At 35.5% G+C, this 17,581-nt stretch overlaps 1 protein-coding gene across 4 annotated transcripts in view; it reads left to right on the forward strand.

Moving 5' to 3' along the window:
• The window catches only part of SLC9A9 (solute carrier family 9 member A9), a 550,759-nt gene that overhangs the window by 339,662 nt on the left and 193,516 nt on the right, over positions 1–17,581 (forward strand). For all 4 annotated transcript variants that reach the window (XR_572657.2, XM_008707677.2, XM_008707671.2 and 1 more), the window contains exon 12: positions 5,902–6,055. Coding sequence is in view for 3 of the 4 variants with exons in the window: in XM_008707677.2 (XP_008705899.2) it covers positions 5,902–6,055 (154 nt within the window). In the remaining variant the exon portion in view is untranslated. The remainder of the gene's footprint in view (positions 1–5,901; positions 6,056–17,581) is intronic.

Consider the following 17,581-nt stretch of genomic DNA (forward strand, 5'->3'; position numbering starts at 1 on the left):
AGGAGACTTCAAAGAGAAATCGGTGCCTCAGTTGAGCTCTGAAGATCAGTTCAAATTAAGTGAAGTTTGGGTGAGAGTTATAAAAAGAAAGAACTGGAGAGACTTAGGATGGGAGAAAATGACTCAGACATAGAAAACCATGTATGCAGACTTCTTTTACCCCACCTTTGATCTCAGCTTCTTAAACATTGCTTATCTGTTGACAATAGCCATGAAATTTAGCAATCTTATCTTTTTCATCAGACTATACACACAAAGTATACACTTCACACCTCTAATACACCTTATTCCCATTTACCTGTTAAGAGAGTCACTTTTGCAGGACCATGAGCCCTGGAATAGATAAGCCCAAACTTCCTCATTATAGCATTTACCCACTGTGTCTTGGGTAATGTGTAGCACATAGTGAGTGCTCAATAAATGTTTAGTTTTTGACTATTGCTTTGTACCCTCACTAAAAATGCCCTAGGGAGTACTTATATTCCTGTGATTTAAATGTAGCTGTATCTGACCTTCAACCATTCAAAACACATTTGCAAATTTATAGCAGATTAAGTTTCACTTTTGCTCTTTGAAGATAAACAGGAAGCTGCACGGTTTCTGCAGCAGGGGTCCTTGCTAGAAAGCTTTCCTCAGTTCGATAGTCTTCTATTGTTATGAATAGAACATCAACATAATTAACATAAGAATCCCTTAGAGGCCAATTTTAAAGGAAACCACATTTAATTGCAGGTAATTCTTTTATTCCCCAAGATGATGCTAACTTTCCAACTGCTTATATGAAATATGTCATATCTTTTCAAAGTAAACCCATCTAAAATGAAATGGTATAGTCTATCAATACCTGAAAGCATAGAATCATTTCCATTAGTTGGCTAAAACAAAGAGAAAAAGAAAGGTAAACCTAAAGCATCAACGTTCCCATAAGACCAAACAAAACACAAGCTTTGACAATGAGTTCTGGATTTCCTGAGTTTCCAAACAAAATGGATGTTCTTTGGAAACAGTGTTTTGCTAAAAGAAACTCCTAAGTCCATATTAATTTTTCATTTCTAGTATTTCGCTGGTAGCTGAAGTAATTTATTTCAATCCTAAAGCCCTCTGTTTCCCAAATCCATGTTAAATAGATAGGATAGGTGAGCATAGAATCTCCACAAAGCAGATGGACTGAATTGTGTCCCTTCAAATTCATTCGTTGAAGTCCTAACCCCAACGTGATGGTATTTGGAGATGGGGTTTGCGGGGAGATAACTAGGTTTTGATGATGTTATTGATGTAGGAAAGATGTTGGAGTTCAGGGCCAATGGCCAAGAAAGAATTCTTGAGACATCTTTGGTGCAAAAAGTTGGTTTTATTAAAGCACAGGAACAGAACCCATGGGCAGAAAGAGCTGCACTGGGGTCCTGAGGAGTGGCGATTATATACTTTCAAATTGGTAGGGTATTAGGAATAGCATAAGTCTCTAAGGAATTTTGGAAGCAAGGTTTCCAGGATCTTGAGAGGGCTAGCTAATGTTAGGAGAAGGTCATTTCTTACTGTCGAATAAAACCCGAGTCATGAGACCCTTCAGCTTCATATCGGTGGGTCATATGCTTAGGGGATGATTGCCAACATGTATCTTGAGGGGTAGAGATAAAGGAAGTTTCCAAAGGAATTTTTATATGTTAAAGTAGACTTACAGGATCCTGGGGATCAGGCTAAGATTGCCTTTTGCCCTCAGCAAAGTATTAACATCGAGGCAGCTGAGTTCCTAGAGATATGTCACTCTGCCTGTTAAAAGGACTTGTCAGTGGGCTATAAGAAGTAAGGAAATTTAATTTTTCTTTTGCCTTTGTTTCCCACATCATTATGAGGGTGGCGCCCCTATGATGTCATTACTGCCCTTATAAGAAGAGACACCATATGGAGCTTGCTTTTGCACAAGAAATTAGCCTTCTGAAAGCCAGAAAAAGGGCTCTCATCAGAACCCAATCATGCCGGCCCTCAGATCTTGGGCATGCCAGCCTCCAGAACTGTGAGAAATAAATTTCTGTTGTTGCAGCTACCCAGTCTATGCTATTTCACTATGGCAGCCCATATGATATTTTGTTATAGTAGACTAAGACTCATATATAAATATTGAATGAAGTAATGAATGACTATTGATTGATAATTATCTAGGCTCCAAATGTGTGATAAATAACTTTGAAATCATACAGGATGGAATATAGGCATTAGTTCTTATCTGGAGCTCTAAAATAGCTTCACTTTGTCCACTGAGCAACCTCAACTGTCTCAGTTCCACTCCCCATGGTGCCAGGCTATCTCACAAGTGGCATATGCAATATGTGTCACATGTGACCAGGGCTACAGACAGATGATCCCTTCTCTAAAAGCATCCTGTACCTGTGGTTTTTCAGATGATCGTTGTATGAAGGCATCCTCTTGTCAACATGTTGGAGTTTGGCCCTTTTAGCATATTTCTCAACCTGCCATAAGTAAAAGGCAGTGGCTGAACTTCTCCATTTTTTTTTTCTTCAAAGATCTTTACATTGAATCTCCTGTACACATAAAGTTTTATATATGAGTTATATATTTCATGAAAGTCAGAATAACAGCTCTTTTGAGTATAATTTTAAACCAAGAACTCTCATGTATAGATGATTGAGTTTTAAAAGCATATTTATGCTAGTTTAATATAATAACAATACATTATTAAACATATTTAGGAAAATAAATGATTGTATACTTTCTTGTCCTTGCTATCCAACACGAGCTTACAATAAACATGATATAACAACTTTTTCTTTTATTCCAATCTCTACTGTCTTCTTTCTCACAAAAACTCAAAGTAAAAACACACACACATATTTAATAAAATCAGAAATACTTAAAATCTCATCACTAATACTTCTAAGACTCACCACCTAATTTGGAGTAATGCTGCTTTATGAACATTTCTAACAATGCTAGCTTGAGGAAAAGAGAAAATGAAAAGATCACCTTCTATCTCCAATCTTGTACTGTGATTAAACACTGCTAGGAGCTTTACCTTGACCTATAAATTCTCTCCTCTGATACAGAAGTCTGTTGCAAGACTGTTTCTTTTAGTTTCTGTTCCCTAATGACACCATTTGTATTTCCTGGAGAGAACATTATTAAAATATTCTCCAGTATTAAGGATTATTAATATCCCCACTCTTTTGTTCCCAGCTGGGCCTGAATGCATGAACATCTCTGATGGGGAATTTTCTTCTTGAGTACAGCCATCTCAAGTGTTCAGAATTTCTGATATATAAAAATTTTTTATATTAATATCTACTTCAAATGTTATCTTCCTTATCTTCAGGCCATTTCCTTGTCTACATGGAAATTTAGAATAATTTCCTTCCTCATCACATTTTGTTCCTTCAAGGTATTTTATAATCGGAGTGCATGTTCCTTTCTCTTTCTGAGACTTCCTTGTTTCAGGCAAAATATATTAAGTCTCTCTAGCCTAATCCTATGGATCTTGTGTTATGCCTCTTGTCTCTTGTATATTGGTGGCATGGAGATAAGAAATGAACATTATATCTAAGTTGCGAACCCAGGGATAAAACCAGGCTATAGTTTTCTTCATCCTACGCTGTGTCCAATTTCTAAAATTCTTTTAATGTATGAATAAAGATTTGGAAATTTAGATACAGTAAATATTATAAAAAGTAGACCATTGAAATTTTATGTATGTAATTCAAACCATCTAACAAAAACAACCAAATCCCTACCTCTTTGACTTATTCTTGCTGTCATTATAAATGTTTATTTGCCCTGTTATCTGATATAACAGGGTCCATAAATGTCTTGTAAGTCTTGTGTTACCCAAGAGAAATCTTCCATTTTAACTTTTTTACTTTACTATTTGTGCTTTTATTTATTCTTCTTTAAAGTCTTCATCTCTGTTTCTATTTGCATCATCACACTTTGATTTGAAATTTTAACATACTTCTTGCAAATACATTCAATGTGGATTCATAAAAATTCATTTAGCATATCATTATTAAAGAAGAAAAAGCAGGTTTAAAAGGTAGCTTAGATTATAGACTTTATTATAGTATGTACTCAGGCTAGAGTAATTCTTAAATGTTATTTAATTATTTATTAATTTCAATGGTCCATAAGCTTGGTTTTCCTTATTGTCTGACACATTTGATTTTTTAAAAGTAATTGTGCTCAGAAAAATTTTTTTGTAGATATACACAATATTATTCTAAAATTTTGTGGAAAGGCAAAAGACCTAGAATAGTTAAAATTATTCTGAAAACAAAATATAAGAATCATTCTATTCAATATTAAGGCCTACTCTATATCTACTATAATCAAGACAGAGTGCGATTAGTACTACCTATTCCATAGATAAATAAAATAGAATAGAAAACCCAGGAATAGATCCATACAAATATACCCAACTGATTTTTGACAAAGTTGCAAAGGCAATTCAATGAAAACATTAAATATCCATAGAAAAAAAAAAAGGAATCTCAACCTAAACTTCGCACCTTATACAAAAATTAATTCAAATGATCGGACACTGAAATGTAAAATGTAAACCTATACAACTTTTAGAAAAAATTTTAAAAACATAGGAGAAAATCTTTGGGACCTAGAGCTAAGTGAAGAATTCTTAGACTTAACTCCACACATGATTTGTAAGAGGAAAAATCAATATATTACACTTCATCAATAAAAAGCTATGAAATGGGAGGACATATTTGCAAACTATATATCCAACAAAAGATAGTATCTAGGATGTATAAAGAACTCTCAAAACTCAACATCCAAAAATCCAATAACTCAATTAGAAAATGAGATTTTAAAAAAAGAGAAAGAAAAAAAAAGAAAATGAGATAAAGACAAAAGACACAAAGAGCCATTTCAGCCAACAGGGTATAAAGATAACAAATTAGCCCATTAAAAAATGTTCAACACCATTAGTTATTAGAAAACTGCAAATTAAGGGCTCCACATTGGGCGTGGAGCCTACTTAAAAAAGTAAATCAATAAAAGAAAAGAAAGAAACATGCAAAATAAAATCACAATAAGTTATTACCACACACCCATCAGAATGGCAAAAATAAAAATATTGACATTAAATGCTGGTGAGGATGCAGAGAAACAGAATGACTTCTATATTTCTGGTGGGAATATAAATGGTGTCTAGCCACTCTGGCAAACAGTTTGGTAATTTCTTTTAAAAATACGCCATCAGTGATTACATTTTTGGGCATTTACCACAGAGAAATGAAAACTTATATTTACATACACAGCAGTCTTTTTTGTAATAGCCATAAAACTAGAAACCCAGATGTCCCTTCAATAGATAGATGGTTAAACAAACTGTGGAACGTACAGTGGAATACTACTCAACAATAAAAAGGGATAAACTAGTCATACATTCAGCAACCTGGATGAATATCCAGAGAATTATTCTGAGTGAAAAAGGCCAATTCCCAAAAAACACATACTGCATGATTCCATTGATTCTTGAACTGGCACAGTTATAGAAATGGTGAATTGATTATTGGTTGCCAGAAATTAAGGAGGGAGTGTCTGCAAAGGAAGTAGATGTGGTCATAAAAGGGCAACATGAGCGACATTGGTGGTTATGGGAATGTACTGTATCTTGACTGCATCAACATCAAAATCCTGGCTGTGATATTATACTAGTTTTGCAAGATGTTATCACCTGGGGGAAAAGTGGGGAAGGCCTGACAAGAAGTATATTATTTCTCACAATAGCATGTGAATCTACAATTATCTCAAAAAGTTTAATTTAAAAAAGTAATTGTGTTTGTTAGAAAATTGTAAAGATGAATACAGGAAAATGAGAATGAGATTTATGCAGATGTTCATTTTCTCTTATTCTCTCTTGGTTTTTCGTGTAAGGTTTGCGAGGAGCAATAGCATTTGCCCTAGCTATTCGGGACACAGAATCTCAGCCCAAACAAATGATGTTTACCACCACACTGCTCCTTGTGTTCTTCACAGTCTGGGTGTTTGGAGGAGGAACAATCCCCATGCTGACTTGGCTTCAGATCAGGTGAGTGGCATGTTTAACAAAGGATATCATTACAAGACATAGCTGCACTATTTCATTTCTGGTGTTGCTGATTTGGTCAAGAGTACAACGGCAGGTCTATACATTAACTTTCCCTGGGGTGAAGTTGACCTTCATTCACAAGGTGAAACAGTCTGTCCTCTCCTAGACCTATCACCAACTGAATTGACTTTTCCAAGAGTCCTAGAAATCTCAGAGTGATGTCTGTTTACAGTCTGTCTCTAGAAATGAGTTTATTTATCTATGAATTCTTCCATTCAACAGCGTTTATTGAAAACGATGTAATATGTTCTGGAGTTTACAAAAATGAGAAACACACAGGTCTTGTCCTCAAGATACTCACAATTCAACAGGATTTATACCCAAAAAAAAGCTGTAATACCAAGGAGAAAGTAAATTTGTTTTGTTTTTAATTCCTTACAGCACTTAGGACAGAATTAGGGACACAGGAAATACTTAAATATAATTGATTAGTGAACCATATGTTTAGCCAGAGGGCTCCTATAGACATAGGTCAGACAATTTCCCAAAGGAAAAGGCAATAAAACTTCAGTCAGGGGCCCCCCAAGAAGTGCCTGGAAGATGATCACTATAAACCTAAAGTATATAGATAGTAGATAGTGGCATCCACTGACTTTAAAGAAATGTCATAGCTTATGCAGTCACCTGATATTCAGAACAGCAGGGAGAGGGGAGTATAATAATGGGGCTTTAGGCAGGTTAGAATGATTATCTAGGTTATACAATAGGACGCAATAAGGAAAGATAGTGATGTCAACCATAGCATCCGCAGGTGAAGGATCTGGAGGTCAGCTTAGGCCAGCGTTGTTATGGCCTGCTGGGGGGTAGGGCCTGGGGTTGTCAGGTCATGGAGGTGCCCCAATGGGAATTAGCTCCAAATGGCCCGACTGATTCAAGGCCAGACTTGATGACCAGCCAGGTGGGGAGAGCATTAAAGGCAGGGCTGTGATGTATTTAGGGGAAGGGGCTGACAGGGCTCTAGTATAATAGGCAGGGTGGAAATCTCAGCTGAGAACTAGAGTGTTAAATCTGGAATCAGCAGAAATCTAGTCAGAGAGATTAGAGACCCAGTCATGAGAAAATCAGAAAAGGAAAACTGAAATTCATAGATATGTGAAGTTGACTCAGGCAGACAGGATACAGGGCAGCAAGACCAAGGTGAGACCAGTGGCTCTCAAACTTGAGTGACCATCAGAATCGACTGGAGGGCTCATTAATCCCCAGAGTGCTGGGCCCCTGCCCCAGAGTTTCTGATCTAATAGATCTGGGTCAGGGCCCAGGAGTTTGCCTTTCTACTACATTCCAGGCAGTGCTAATGCTGCTGGTTCCAAGGCCACATATTGATAACCACTGGTTGAGATTTCCTAGCCCCAAGTGAAGATGGGGCTAATAATAAATACTGCCAGATTTGCCTGGAGTTGCCCAGGGCCAGGCATATCTAAGCCCTCAGTTTAAACTCTCTACACCTATACTGGAGGGAGGCAGGGGCTAACTTGAGAAAGAAGAGTCACAATGTATTGATTAATGGGAGGGCAATAGAACATAATAGAATAAACATAAAAAAATAGGAACGGGGCTCCCAGGTAGCTCAGTTGGTTGGGCATCCAACTCTTGATTTTGGCTCAGGTCATGATCTCAGGGTTGTGAGATTGAGCCCCTCATCAGGCTCCACTTTGGGCATGGACCCTGCTTGGGATTCTCCCTCTCCCTCTCCCTCTCCCTCTGCCCCTCCCCCCCCAAAAAAGAAAAAGAAATTCTAAAAAAAGAATAGAAACGTAAGTTAATGTGTGTACAAATGCACACACAAACCTGACATAAATTTGGTTCAACCATGTATTAGTAATACCTTCATCATATGCTCTACTTCCCTGTCATGGTTTATAGTGTTGTCAAAGAAATCTTCAGTTCCATCATAGCTTTTAAATGATAGTTGTCCATTATTTTAGACTGTATTTATCAAGGCTTTGCTTGTTTACAGAGCAATGCTTCATTAACCAACTTTCATGTTAGACTCTTCTATAAAATACCAGAATATAAGTAAATTGGAGCTTTAATAAAATGACATGAATGGAGAAGTCCAAGCAGCAGGAATGAAAATGTCATAGTGAATAAACACAAACATCCTCACTTGGTATATAATTTATTTATACACTTTACATTGCCTTCCTTTCTTGATTTCTTTTAATTCTACATCTTTTGTTTTAAATTATTAGTATATACTTGAGTTGGTTTTTACCCCGATAAAATTGCCATTGTCAAACTACTACAGTAAGACGCAGATAAAATGTTTTAGATAAGGTAAGAATTGATACTATTAATATGAATTGCACTTTGATGGAAATGACTTTAAAACAGCAGTGATTCTGTGCTTAGAGAAATTCAGAATGATCTTTACATAATCCAAAGCAATCTACACATTTAATACAGTCCTTACCAAAATACCACCAGCATTTTTCACAGAGCTAAAACAAACAATTCTAAAATTTGTGTGGAACCACAAAAGACCCCAAAGAGCCAAACTAATAATGAAAAAGAAAAGCAAAGCTGGAGGCATCACAATTCTGCACTGCAAGCTATATTACAAAGCTGTAGTCATCAAGTCAGCATGGTACTGGCACAAAAACAGGCACATAGATCAATGGAACAGAAGAGAAAACCCAGAAATGGACCCACAACTATATGGTCAACTAATCTTTGACAAAGCAAGAAAGAAAATCCAATGGAAAAAAGACAGTCTCTTCAAATGGTATGGGGAAAATTGGACAGCCACATGCAGAAGAATGAAACTGGACTGTTTTCTTACACCATATACAAAAATAAATTCAAAATGGATGAAAGACCTAAATGTAAGAGAGGACACCATCAAAATCCTAGAGGAGAACACAGGCAGCAACCTCTTTGACATTAGCTGTAGCAACTTCTTGTTAGACATGTCTCCAGAGGCAAGGGAAACAAAAGCAAAAATGAATTATTGGGACTTCATCAAAATGAAAAGCTTCTGCACAGCAAAGGAAATAGTAAACAAAACTAAAAGGCAACCTACAGAATGGGAGAAGATATTCACAAGTGACATATCAGATAAAGTGACATATCAGAATTCAAAATTCTATAAAAAAAACTTATCAGACTCCACACCCAAAAAACAAATAATCCAGTTAAGAAATGGGCAGAAGACATGAATAAACATTTTTCCAAAGTAAACATCCAGATGGCTGGACACATGAAAAAATGCTCAACATACTCATCATCAGGGAAATATAAATCAAAACTATGATGCGATAACACCTCACACCAGTCAGAATGGCTAAAATTAAGAACACAGGAAACAACAGATGTTGGCTAGGATGCAGAGAAAGGGGAACCCTCTTACACTATTGGTGGGAATGCAAACTGGTGAAGCCACTCTGGAAAACAGTATGGAGGTTCCTCAAACAGTTAAAAATAGAACCACTCTACGACCTGGCAATTATTCACTACTAGCTATTTACCCGAAGAATACAAAAATACTGATTCGAAGGGACACATGCATCCCAATTTTTATAGCAGCACTATCAACAATAACCAAATTATGGAAAGAGCCCAAATGCCCATCTATGGATATATATATATATATCATATATATGTAATGGAATATTACTCAGCCATCAAAAAGAATGAAATCTTGCCATTTGCAATGACATGGATGAGCTTGAGTGTATTATGCTAAGCAAAACAAGTGAGTCAGAGAAAGACAAATACCATATGATTTCACTCATGTGAAATTTAAGAAACACAACAGATGAATATAGGGGGAGGGGGAAAAAAGAGGGAGGTAAACTATAAGAGACTCTTAACTATAGAGAACAAACTGAGGGTGGATGGAGGGGAGGTAGGCAGGGAATGGGTTAAATGGGTGGTAGGTATTAAGGAGGGCACTTGTGATGAGCACTGGGTATTATATATAAGTGATGAAACACTAAATTCTACTCCTGAAACCAATATTACACTGTATGTTAACTAATTAGAATTTAAATAAACGCTTGAGGGCGCCTCAGTGATTCAGTCAGTTAAGCATCTGACTCTTGATTTCGGTTCAGTCCATAATCTCAGGGTCAGGGGACTGAGCCCTGCATTGGGCTCTATGCTGGGTGTGGAGCCTGCTTAGGATTCTTTCTCTCCTTCCCCCCCTGCCTCTCCCCCTGCTCTCACTATAAATACATACATACATACTTACATACTGAAACTAAATAAATAAATAAATAAAACAAATTCTCCATTCAGTCTTGTCTGAAGTACATTCATATTTCTTGTCCTAAAGCTATTTTGTTTTAAAAAATAATAAAATATTCTTAAAGCAGCATTTCAAATAAATCACAGAACTTTGTTTCTCAAAATTCTAGAGAAAAAGAAAAGACCCCTTCAGTATTATTTGGGAGTTTTTCATGTAAAAGAAAGAAGAATGTTTTCTTGATTAGAACCCGGATCTCCTCCCTTCTGTGGAATACATTAATACTGGTGGTGAGGAAAACCCAACTCTCAGTCTCCAAGGATTACCTTTGCTGTTAGCCAGGAAACAAGAGATCAAGGGTGTCAGTCTTTTCCCTACAGAAGCCAGGAAACAGGATTATCCACCAATGATCACACATGCTTACAAATAAACCTCAAAGACCAACAGGGCCGAACTCTCTGGCAGTGGAAACTGATTTGGGTTGGTAGCCCCATCCTTGGTTTAGGATAGGGCACCACATGCAGCTAACCAAGCACATGAGATTGGAGCCTACACCATAGTGCAAACCTTTCCTGGGCTCCCCCACATAGGAATGCTGGACCCATCTCTTCAAAATATCTCAGTCACAGTACAGAAAGCCTTACACACCAGAGCAATACAGAACTTATATTACAGACAGCATTAGAAAGTGCCCTCAGCAAGATGATTTCTATAGTTCCCAGATTGGGGCTTCTAACGTCTTAAGCAGTAACAGTCATTATGAAGTACTTAATCTGTGCCAGATACTAGATAACAAAGTACAAGGCACATAACGTCCCTGTGACTCAGGCTCTAATCTATAAAATGGGATAATAATAGCTACCTTCTAGGGTGGGTAAGACCTGGCAAACAGGCCCAGAGTTGAGCTGTTGGGCTGTAGAGCCAGACCCCAGCCCAGGCACCCTGAGCCCATGGCCTGCATGCCCAACTAGTGTATTCTTCTGTGGCCCTAAATAAATGAGCTTATTCCTGATGCCTGCAATCTATCTTGATTAACAAATCCTCTGGGGAAAAAGAGATGTCATTTTATAACCAAGAGAGGCCTGTTAAAAACAAACACAGGAAATCTTCATCCATCATAAGTGATTGGGTTGACTTGCTTATACAGCACAGAAATGTTTTGGTGCAGATTTTCTCTTAGACCTAGAACAGTTAAAGGTAAACGAGGCTAAACCCTGGTCCAAAGTAGCCAAGTGAGGAAGTTCATCTTCCTCAGTTATAGGAATTTGGAATTGTAGGAATTTGTCACCCTTACACCTATCTCCCAACCCCATTCAGGATCCCAAGTCAGCCTTTTGTCAGCCTCTTCCACATATCACACAAAAAATTAATACACTGACCTGTGTCCTTTGCAGAGTGAACGACTTAGATAGCACAATGTCTCCACCACTATCATTATTTAGTTAAAAAATTTATGCCATGCAAGAATACTTTCTTTATCATTTACACCTACTGACTACAAAGTTTTTAATAACAGCCATCATAGGAATACACACAGATATAATGGGAAAACTGTCTTTTGTAGTATTTTTTAATTTTAAACAATAACAGAGTTAAATACACCTGCTTACAGACTTTATTACTGAGGTGAGGAAATGTCAATTTAATATAATGGAGGAATTCAGATAATTAAGTTCCCTCAATATCTAGTTGTGTTCCATTGGGTTTCCTTTCTAGTATCCGAAGTCTCATGCATGTTTCACAATTTGCTTCATTGGTATATTAATATAGTAAATCAGTACACATAATCTGGAGCTGAATGGTGTGGGTACCAACCTTGCCTCCTTCTCTTACCAGCTGTGGGAACTTGAATAAATTCAGCCTCTCTATCCCTCAATTTTCTTATCTGTAAAAGTGGAATAATAACACCTACCTCTTTTGATTGTTTTAAGGATTGAATGTTGGCATGTATGAAAAATTTAGGGCATGCAGTAAGTGCTCAACAAATGTTTCTATAACAATACCCCAAAGACCAACTATGAGCCTTTTCTTATCCAAACACTCTTTTACTGCTTGAGGCAAATGTATACACACACATGCATACATACAAATATTATTAATTGTATTTGTGAAAGCATGGTTTACATGGGAAGCAGAAAGGAAAAAATAGTCCCTGGAGACCTTAGTTCATTTTAACTAGTAACTAGATTCATCAATTTTACAGGCAGCTCCTATTTCTGCATTCAAAATTATAAACCTGTTAAAGAAAAATACTCACAAAAAGCATTACCATTATCTAACAGCTCAGAAAGGTTCTAGAGCATGCTTCTATTTTCTTCTTAACATGAGCTTTGCTTAGAATCTTATCCGATAATTTGTACTGTTTCATCAATTTGTAGAAATTTTATTATTTTATATTGATTTTGTACCAATTTGAATATTCTGTATTAATTTGTATCAATACACAGACCTCAGAAATACCTCCTGTCATGAAACATGGAAAACCAATTTACTCATTTGAATGTAGACTTTATATTCCTTACCCTTAACCCCCATGTAAAATTATGTTCTGTTTCCTGTAGGTCCTTTTAAAAAATGTTTCAAAACTCCAGAATTTATAGCTAAAATCAATCTAGTTTGACATATTCTATTAAAGATATTGGATAACAGTCATAACCTACTGTTGATCTAAAAATATCCCCGGCTTATACCAAATATTTGAACTAGAAGCCCTAAATTTGCTTCCAGTGTCATCTGGGTTCCTTAATATGCTTTCTTTCCATGTACAGAATCTTCTTAGTTCCTGAAATAACAGCCCTTATCTTCACACTACCAACTACCCTCCACTAGGCACGTTCTTATTTATCTTCTCTAACATGCTCTTGAGAACATCGATATCAATAAGCTTCACCCATTGATTAAGTTTACCAAACAATGAACATTCTGCTCTATTGAAGAGAATTTATTAGCCTGTTATCACAAAGTATGATCCAATATAGGTGCCTTACTTTAAGTAATAGATGTATCTTTACTTTAGGTAATAGATGAAGTCTGAAAAAAAAAAAGTGATTTTAAATTCAATAGGTAAAACTCACTATTCAAAAGTCTGTGGAGGGGGTTCCAGTTCTTGTTGAGACTGAGTAATAATATCTACTCCCCCAGGTCTCTTTCACTAAATGTAACTAGAAGCCCTGAACAGAATGCATGTAGCAGCTATCTAAGGACTCTTTAAAGTAAGTAGTAGCAGACAGATTGGGGAAGGAAACCAGAATTCAGAGTATGTACTATCAAACCAGCAGTGAATTTCCTATTTTTTTCCTCTCTGGAATCCCTTGACCCGGACTCAAAAGGAGTTCAAAGACCAGAATTATGCAACAAGGAAGACAGAACTGCAAGAGAAATTCTCTGTTTAGGGCACAAGGAACAGGAAAGGAGCCCCTGTGGATCAGAAGAATGGGGGAAATCCCTTGGGTATGTTTTTGTTGTTTATTTCATTCTGTCTCATTCCAATGCCAGGCAATCCTGAGGCAGCAGCAGTGGTGATAGCAGCAACAGTTGGGCAGACACCTAAAATCCAACCAGGGGAACTCAGGTCCCAAGACCTTGGGAAGAATTCCCGTTGAATTTTTTCTCTCTCTTAATCCTCTCACTGCTTGAGCTCTGATGCAGGCATAATATTATGGAAAAATTATGGGAAACATGTAACACATAGGGAAATGAAAGCCCTGTGGAGGTGATTATAGAGTGGAGAGAGAAAAAGAAAGTGATCCAATAAAGTTGTGTATAAATTTTGGAACTCACCTCCAAGTCGTGTATACATGTATCTGACCCTAAACAGCACACCAAAGACTTTGCGAAATGATCAACAAGGTAGAGAATCACTCCAATTCCAGACAGGACACTGGATGGCACACATTCAGGACAGATCTGAACACACTGCAAAGACTTTGAAACACCTGACACTGAAACCACAGAAGACTAGTAACAGAAGACTAGTAATACCTGTGTCTTGGACCTAATGTGTTTGATTGCCTGGTAAAAGACAATATCAACATTCACCATAGGAGAATCCTATGTCACTTAACATATCTAGATCCAGAGTCACTTGATGTAATATTTAAATTTCCAGGATAAATCCAAAATTAATCAACATTTAAAAAACAGAAAAATATTAATATCTCACAAGGGAAAAGACAATCAACAGATACTAACCCCAAGATGACACAGATTTGGAATGAGCAGAGCAAGACTTTAAAGCAGCTATTATACCATGGTTCAGGAAGAGCAAACACGGTGGAAACAAATGGGAAAATGGGAACATGTCAGCAGAGAAATAGAACCTACCAGAAAGAAAAAAATGGAAATTTTAGAACTGAAAATGCAATAACAAAATGAAACATTCACTGGATTGGATTAACAGCAAAATGAAGGATGACAGATGAGTCAGTGAACTTAAAGACAGATTATTAGAAATTATCCAATCTGTACAAAAGTAAGAATATAGTTTTTCACCAGCAGACTTGCTATTAAAAAAAAAAAAAAGCCAAAGAAATTTCTTCAGATGGAAGGAAAATGACATTAGAGGGAAACTTTAAAAACAGAAATGAAGGAAGAGCAACAAAAATGGTAAATACTTGTTTAATATAGTAGCTATATTTTTCCTCTTAATATCTTTCAAATATATATGATTTCTGTAAGAAAAATTTTAACATTGTCTTATGGGATTTTCAAAAAGAGGAGTGGTTAAAGGGACCTGTAAGGTGGTAAAGTTTCTACATTCTACCTCAAGTAATAAAATATTAGTTCAAAGTAGATTGTGAAAGTTGAGAATTCATATTATAATTTCTAGATCAACCACTAAAAATGTCTAAACAAAGAGATGTAGTAAAAAATCCAATGGCTGATATGGAGTACACAACAAACTCAGATAACGTCAAAGAAGGCAGGAAAAGAAGAAGAAAAAAAAGCAACAAACAGAAAGCAGGTAATAAGATGGTAATTCTAAAGTTTAACACATCAATAATTACATTCAATTTAAGTGGTTTAAAGATATAAATTTTTTAAAAAGGCATCATCAAAGTGGATAAAAATAAGACTCAACTACATGCTGATATGCTGTCTATAAGAAATATAAGTATAAAAATGTAAGTAGGTTAAATATGAAAAAATGGAAAAGAAGCAAAATATATGTACCATGCAAACACCAAACTAAGCTAGAGTGGTCATGTTAATATCAGACAAAGTTGTCTTCAGAACAAGAAAATTTCTCAAGGACAAAGAGGACATTACATAATGATGGTATAAGGGTTAACTTAACAAGAAAGATATGACTATAAAAATGTGTATGCACCCAATAACATAACCTTAAAATACATGAAACACACATATAAATATGTAACACAGGGACATCCGAAAGGAAAAATAGATAAATTCACACTTAGTTGGAAACTGTAATATTCCTCCCTAAGTAATTGGTATAACAAGTAGAGTATCAGCAAGAGACTAGAACTGAATAATACCATTAGCTACTAGATTTAATTTACATTTATAGAACAGTCCAACCAAGAGCAGCACAATACATATTCTTTTCAAGTACACACAGATACAGCAAAATAAACAATATCTATTAGAAATTAGAAAATATCTTGAAGTAAAGGAAAATGAAAATATAGCATATCAAAACTTGTGGGATGCAGCTAAAGCACTGTTAAAAAATAAGTTTGTAGCTCTAAATGCTTGTATTAGAAGACAAGGAAATTCTCAAATCAGCAATCTAATCATTCAGTATTGGAAGATGAAGAGAACAAACTAAACCCAAAGCAAGCAAAAGGAAGGATAATAAAAGATTTGTGCAGAAACCAATGAAATTAATAATAGAAGAACAATAGAGAAAAATCAATAACCAAAATCTGGTTCTTTGAAAAGGTAAATAACATTGATAAATTTCTAGCCGACTAACAAAAAAGAAAGAAGAAAGAAAGAAAGAAAGAAAGAAAGAAAGAAAGAAAGAAAGAAGGAAAAAAGATATAAATCCCCAATATCAAAAATGAAAGGGGAATATCATAACAGACCTTAAAGACATGAGAAGGATAATTAGAGAATACTATGAACAACTCTATGGACATAAATTCAACAAAATGGATGAAATGTAACAATCCTTAACAACCTGCCAAAAACCATTCAGGAAGAAATAAACTGAACTATCCTATATCCATTAAAGAAATAGAATTCATAGTTTAAAACCTTCCAAAAAACAAAACTCCAGGCCCAGATGGTTTTACTGGCAAAATCTTCTTTGCAAGAGGATATAACACTAATTCTAAATAATCTCTTCCAAGATAAGAGAGGAAGAAATTTTTTCCAATTTATTTTAAGAGGCCAGGATTACTCAAATATCAAAGCCAGACAATAACATCACAAGAAAGTAAAATTATAGACAAAATCTTACATGACCATAGATGAAAAATAAAATATTAGCAAATCAAATCCAGCAATACATAAAAAGACTAAACACAACTATATGAAATTGACCCTAGAAATGTAAAGACTGGTCCAATACTCAAATATCAATCAATGAAACCTTCATATTAATAGTTAAAAGATTATATCAATTGATGCAGGCAAACATTTAGCAAAAAAGCAATTTTCATTCATGTTAAAAAAAAAAAGCTCCTAGCAAACTTGAAATAGAATGAAACATCCTTAAACTGATAAAGGACATCTACAAAAACCCATAGCTAATATTATATTTAATAGTGAAAGACTGAATACTTTCTTCCTAATATGAGGAATGAGTCAAGAATATCCACTCATCACTTATATTCAACATTGTACTGGTAATCCTAGTCAGTGCCATAAGACAAGAAAAATTAGTAAGATTCATAAGGACTGGAAAGGAAGAAATATAACTGCCCAGTTTGCAGACAGTATAATTGTCTATATAGAAACAAAGAATTTGGAAAAAAGAAAAAACCTCTAGAAATAATAAATGAGTGTAACTAGGTTCTAGAATACAAGGTCAATACTCAAAAGTCCTATATGTATATATGTATGCATATACATATATATCTTGTAAATGAACAATTAGAAACAGAAATTAATTTTTAAAAATACTAACAATAGCTCCAAAAATTTTAAGTATTTAGGAAAATAATCTAATAAGCCACATGCAAGGTCTGTATACTGGAAACTACAAAATGCCAATGAAAGAAATCGAGAAAAACCTAAATAAATGGAGTCATACATGTTCATGGATTAAAGACTCAATGTAGTTATCAATTCCCATAAATTGGTCCATAAAT

The sequence above is a fragment of the Ursus maritimus genome, unplaced genomic scaffold (assembly GCF_017311325.1).
Source record: "Ursus maritimus isolate PB19 unplaced genomic scaffold, ASM1731132v1 scaffold_20, whole genome shotgun sequence".
Classification (NCBI taxonomy): Eukaryota; Metazoa; Chordata; class Mammalia; order Carnivora; family Ursidae; genus Ursus; species Ursus maritimus.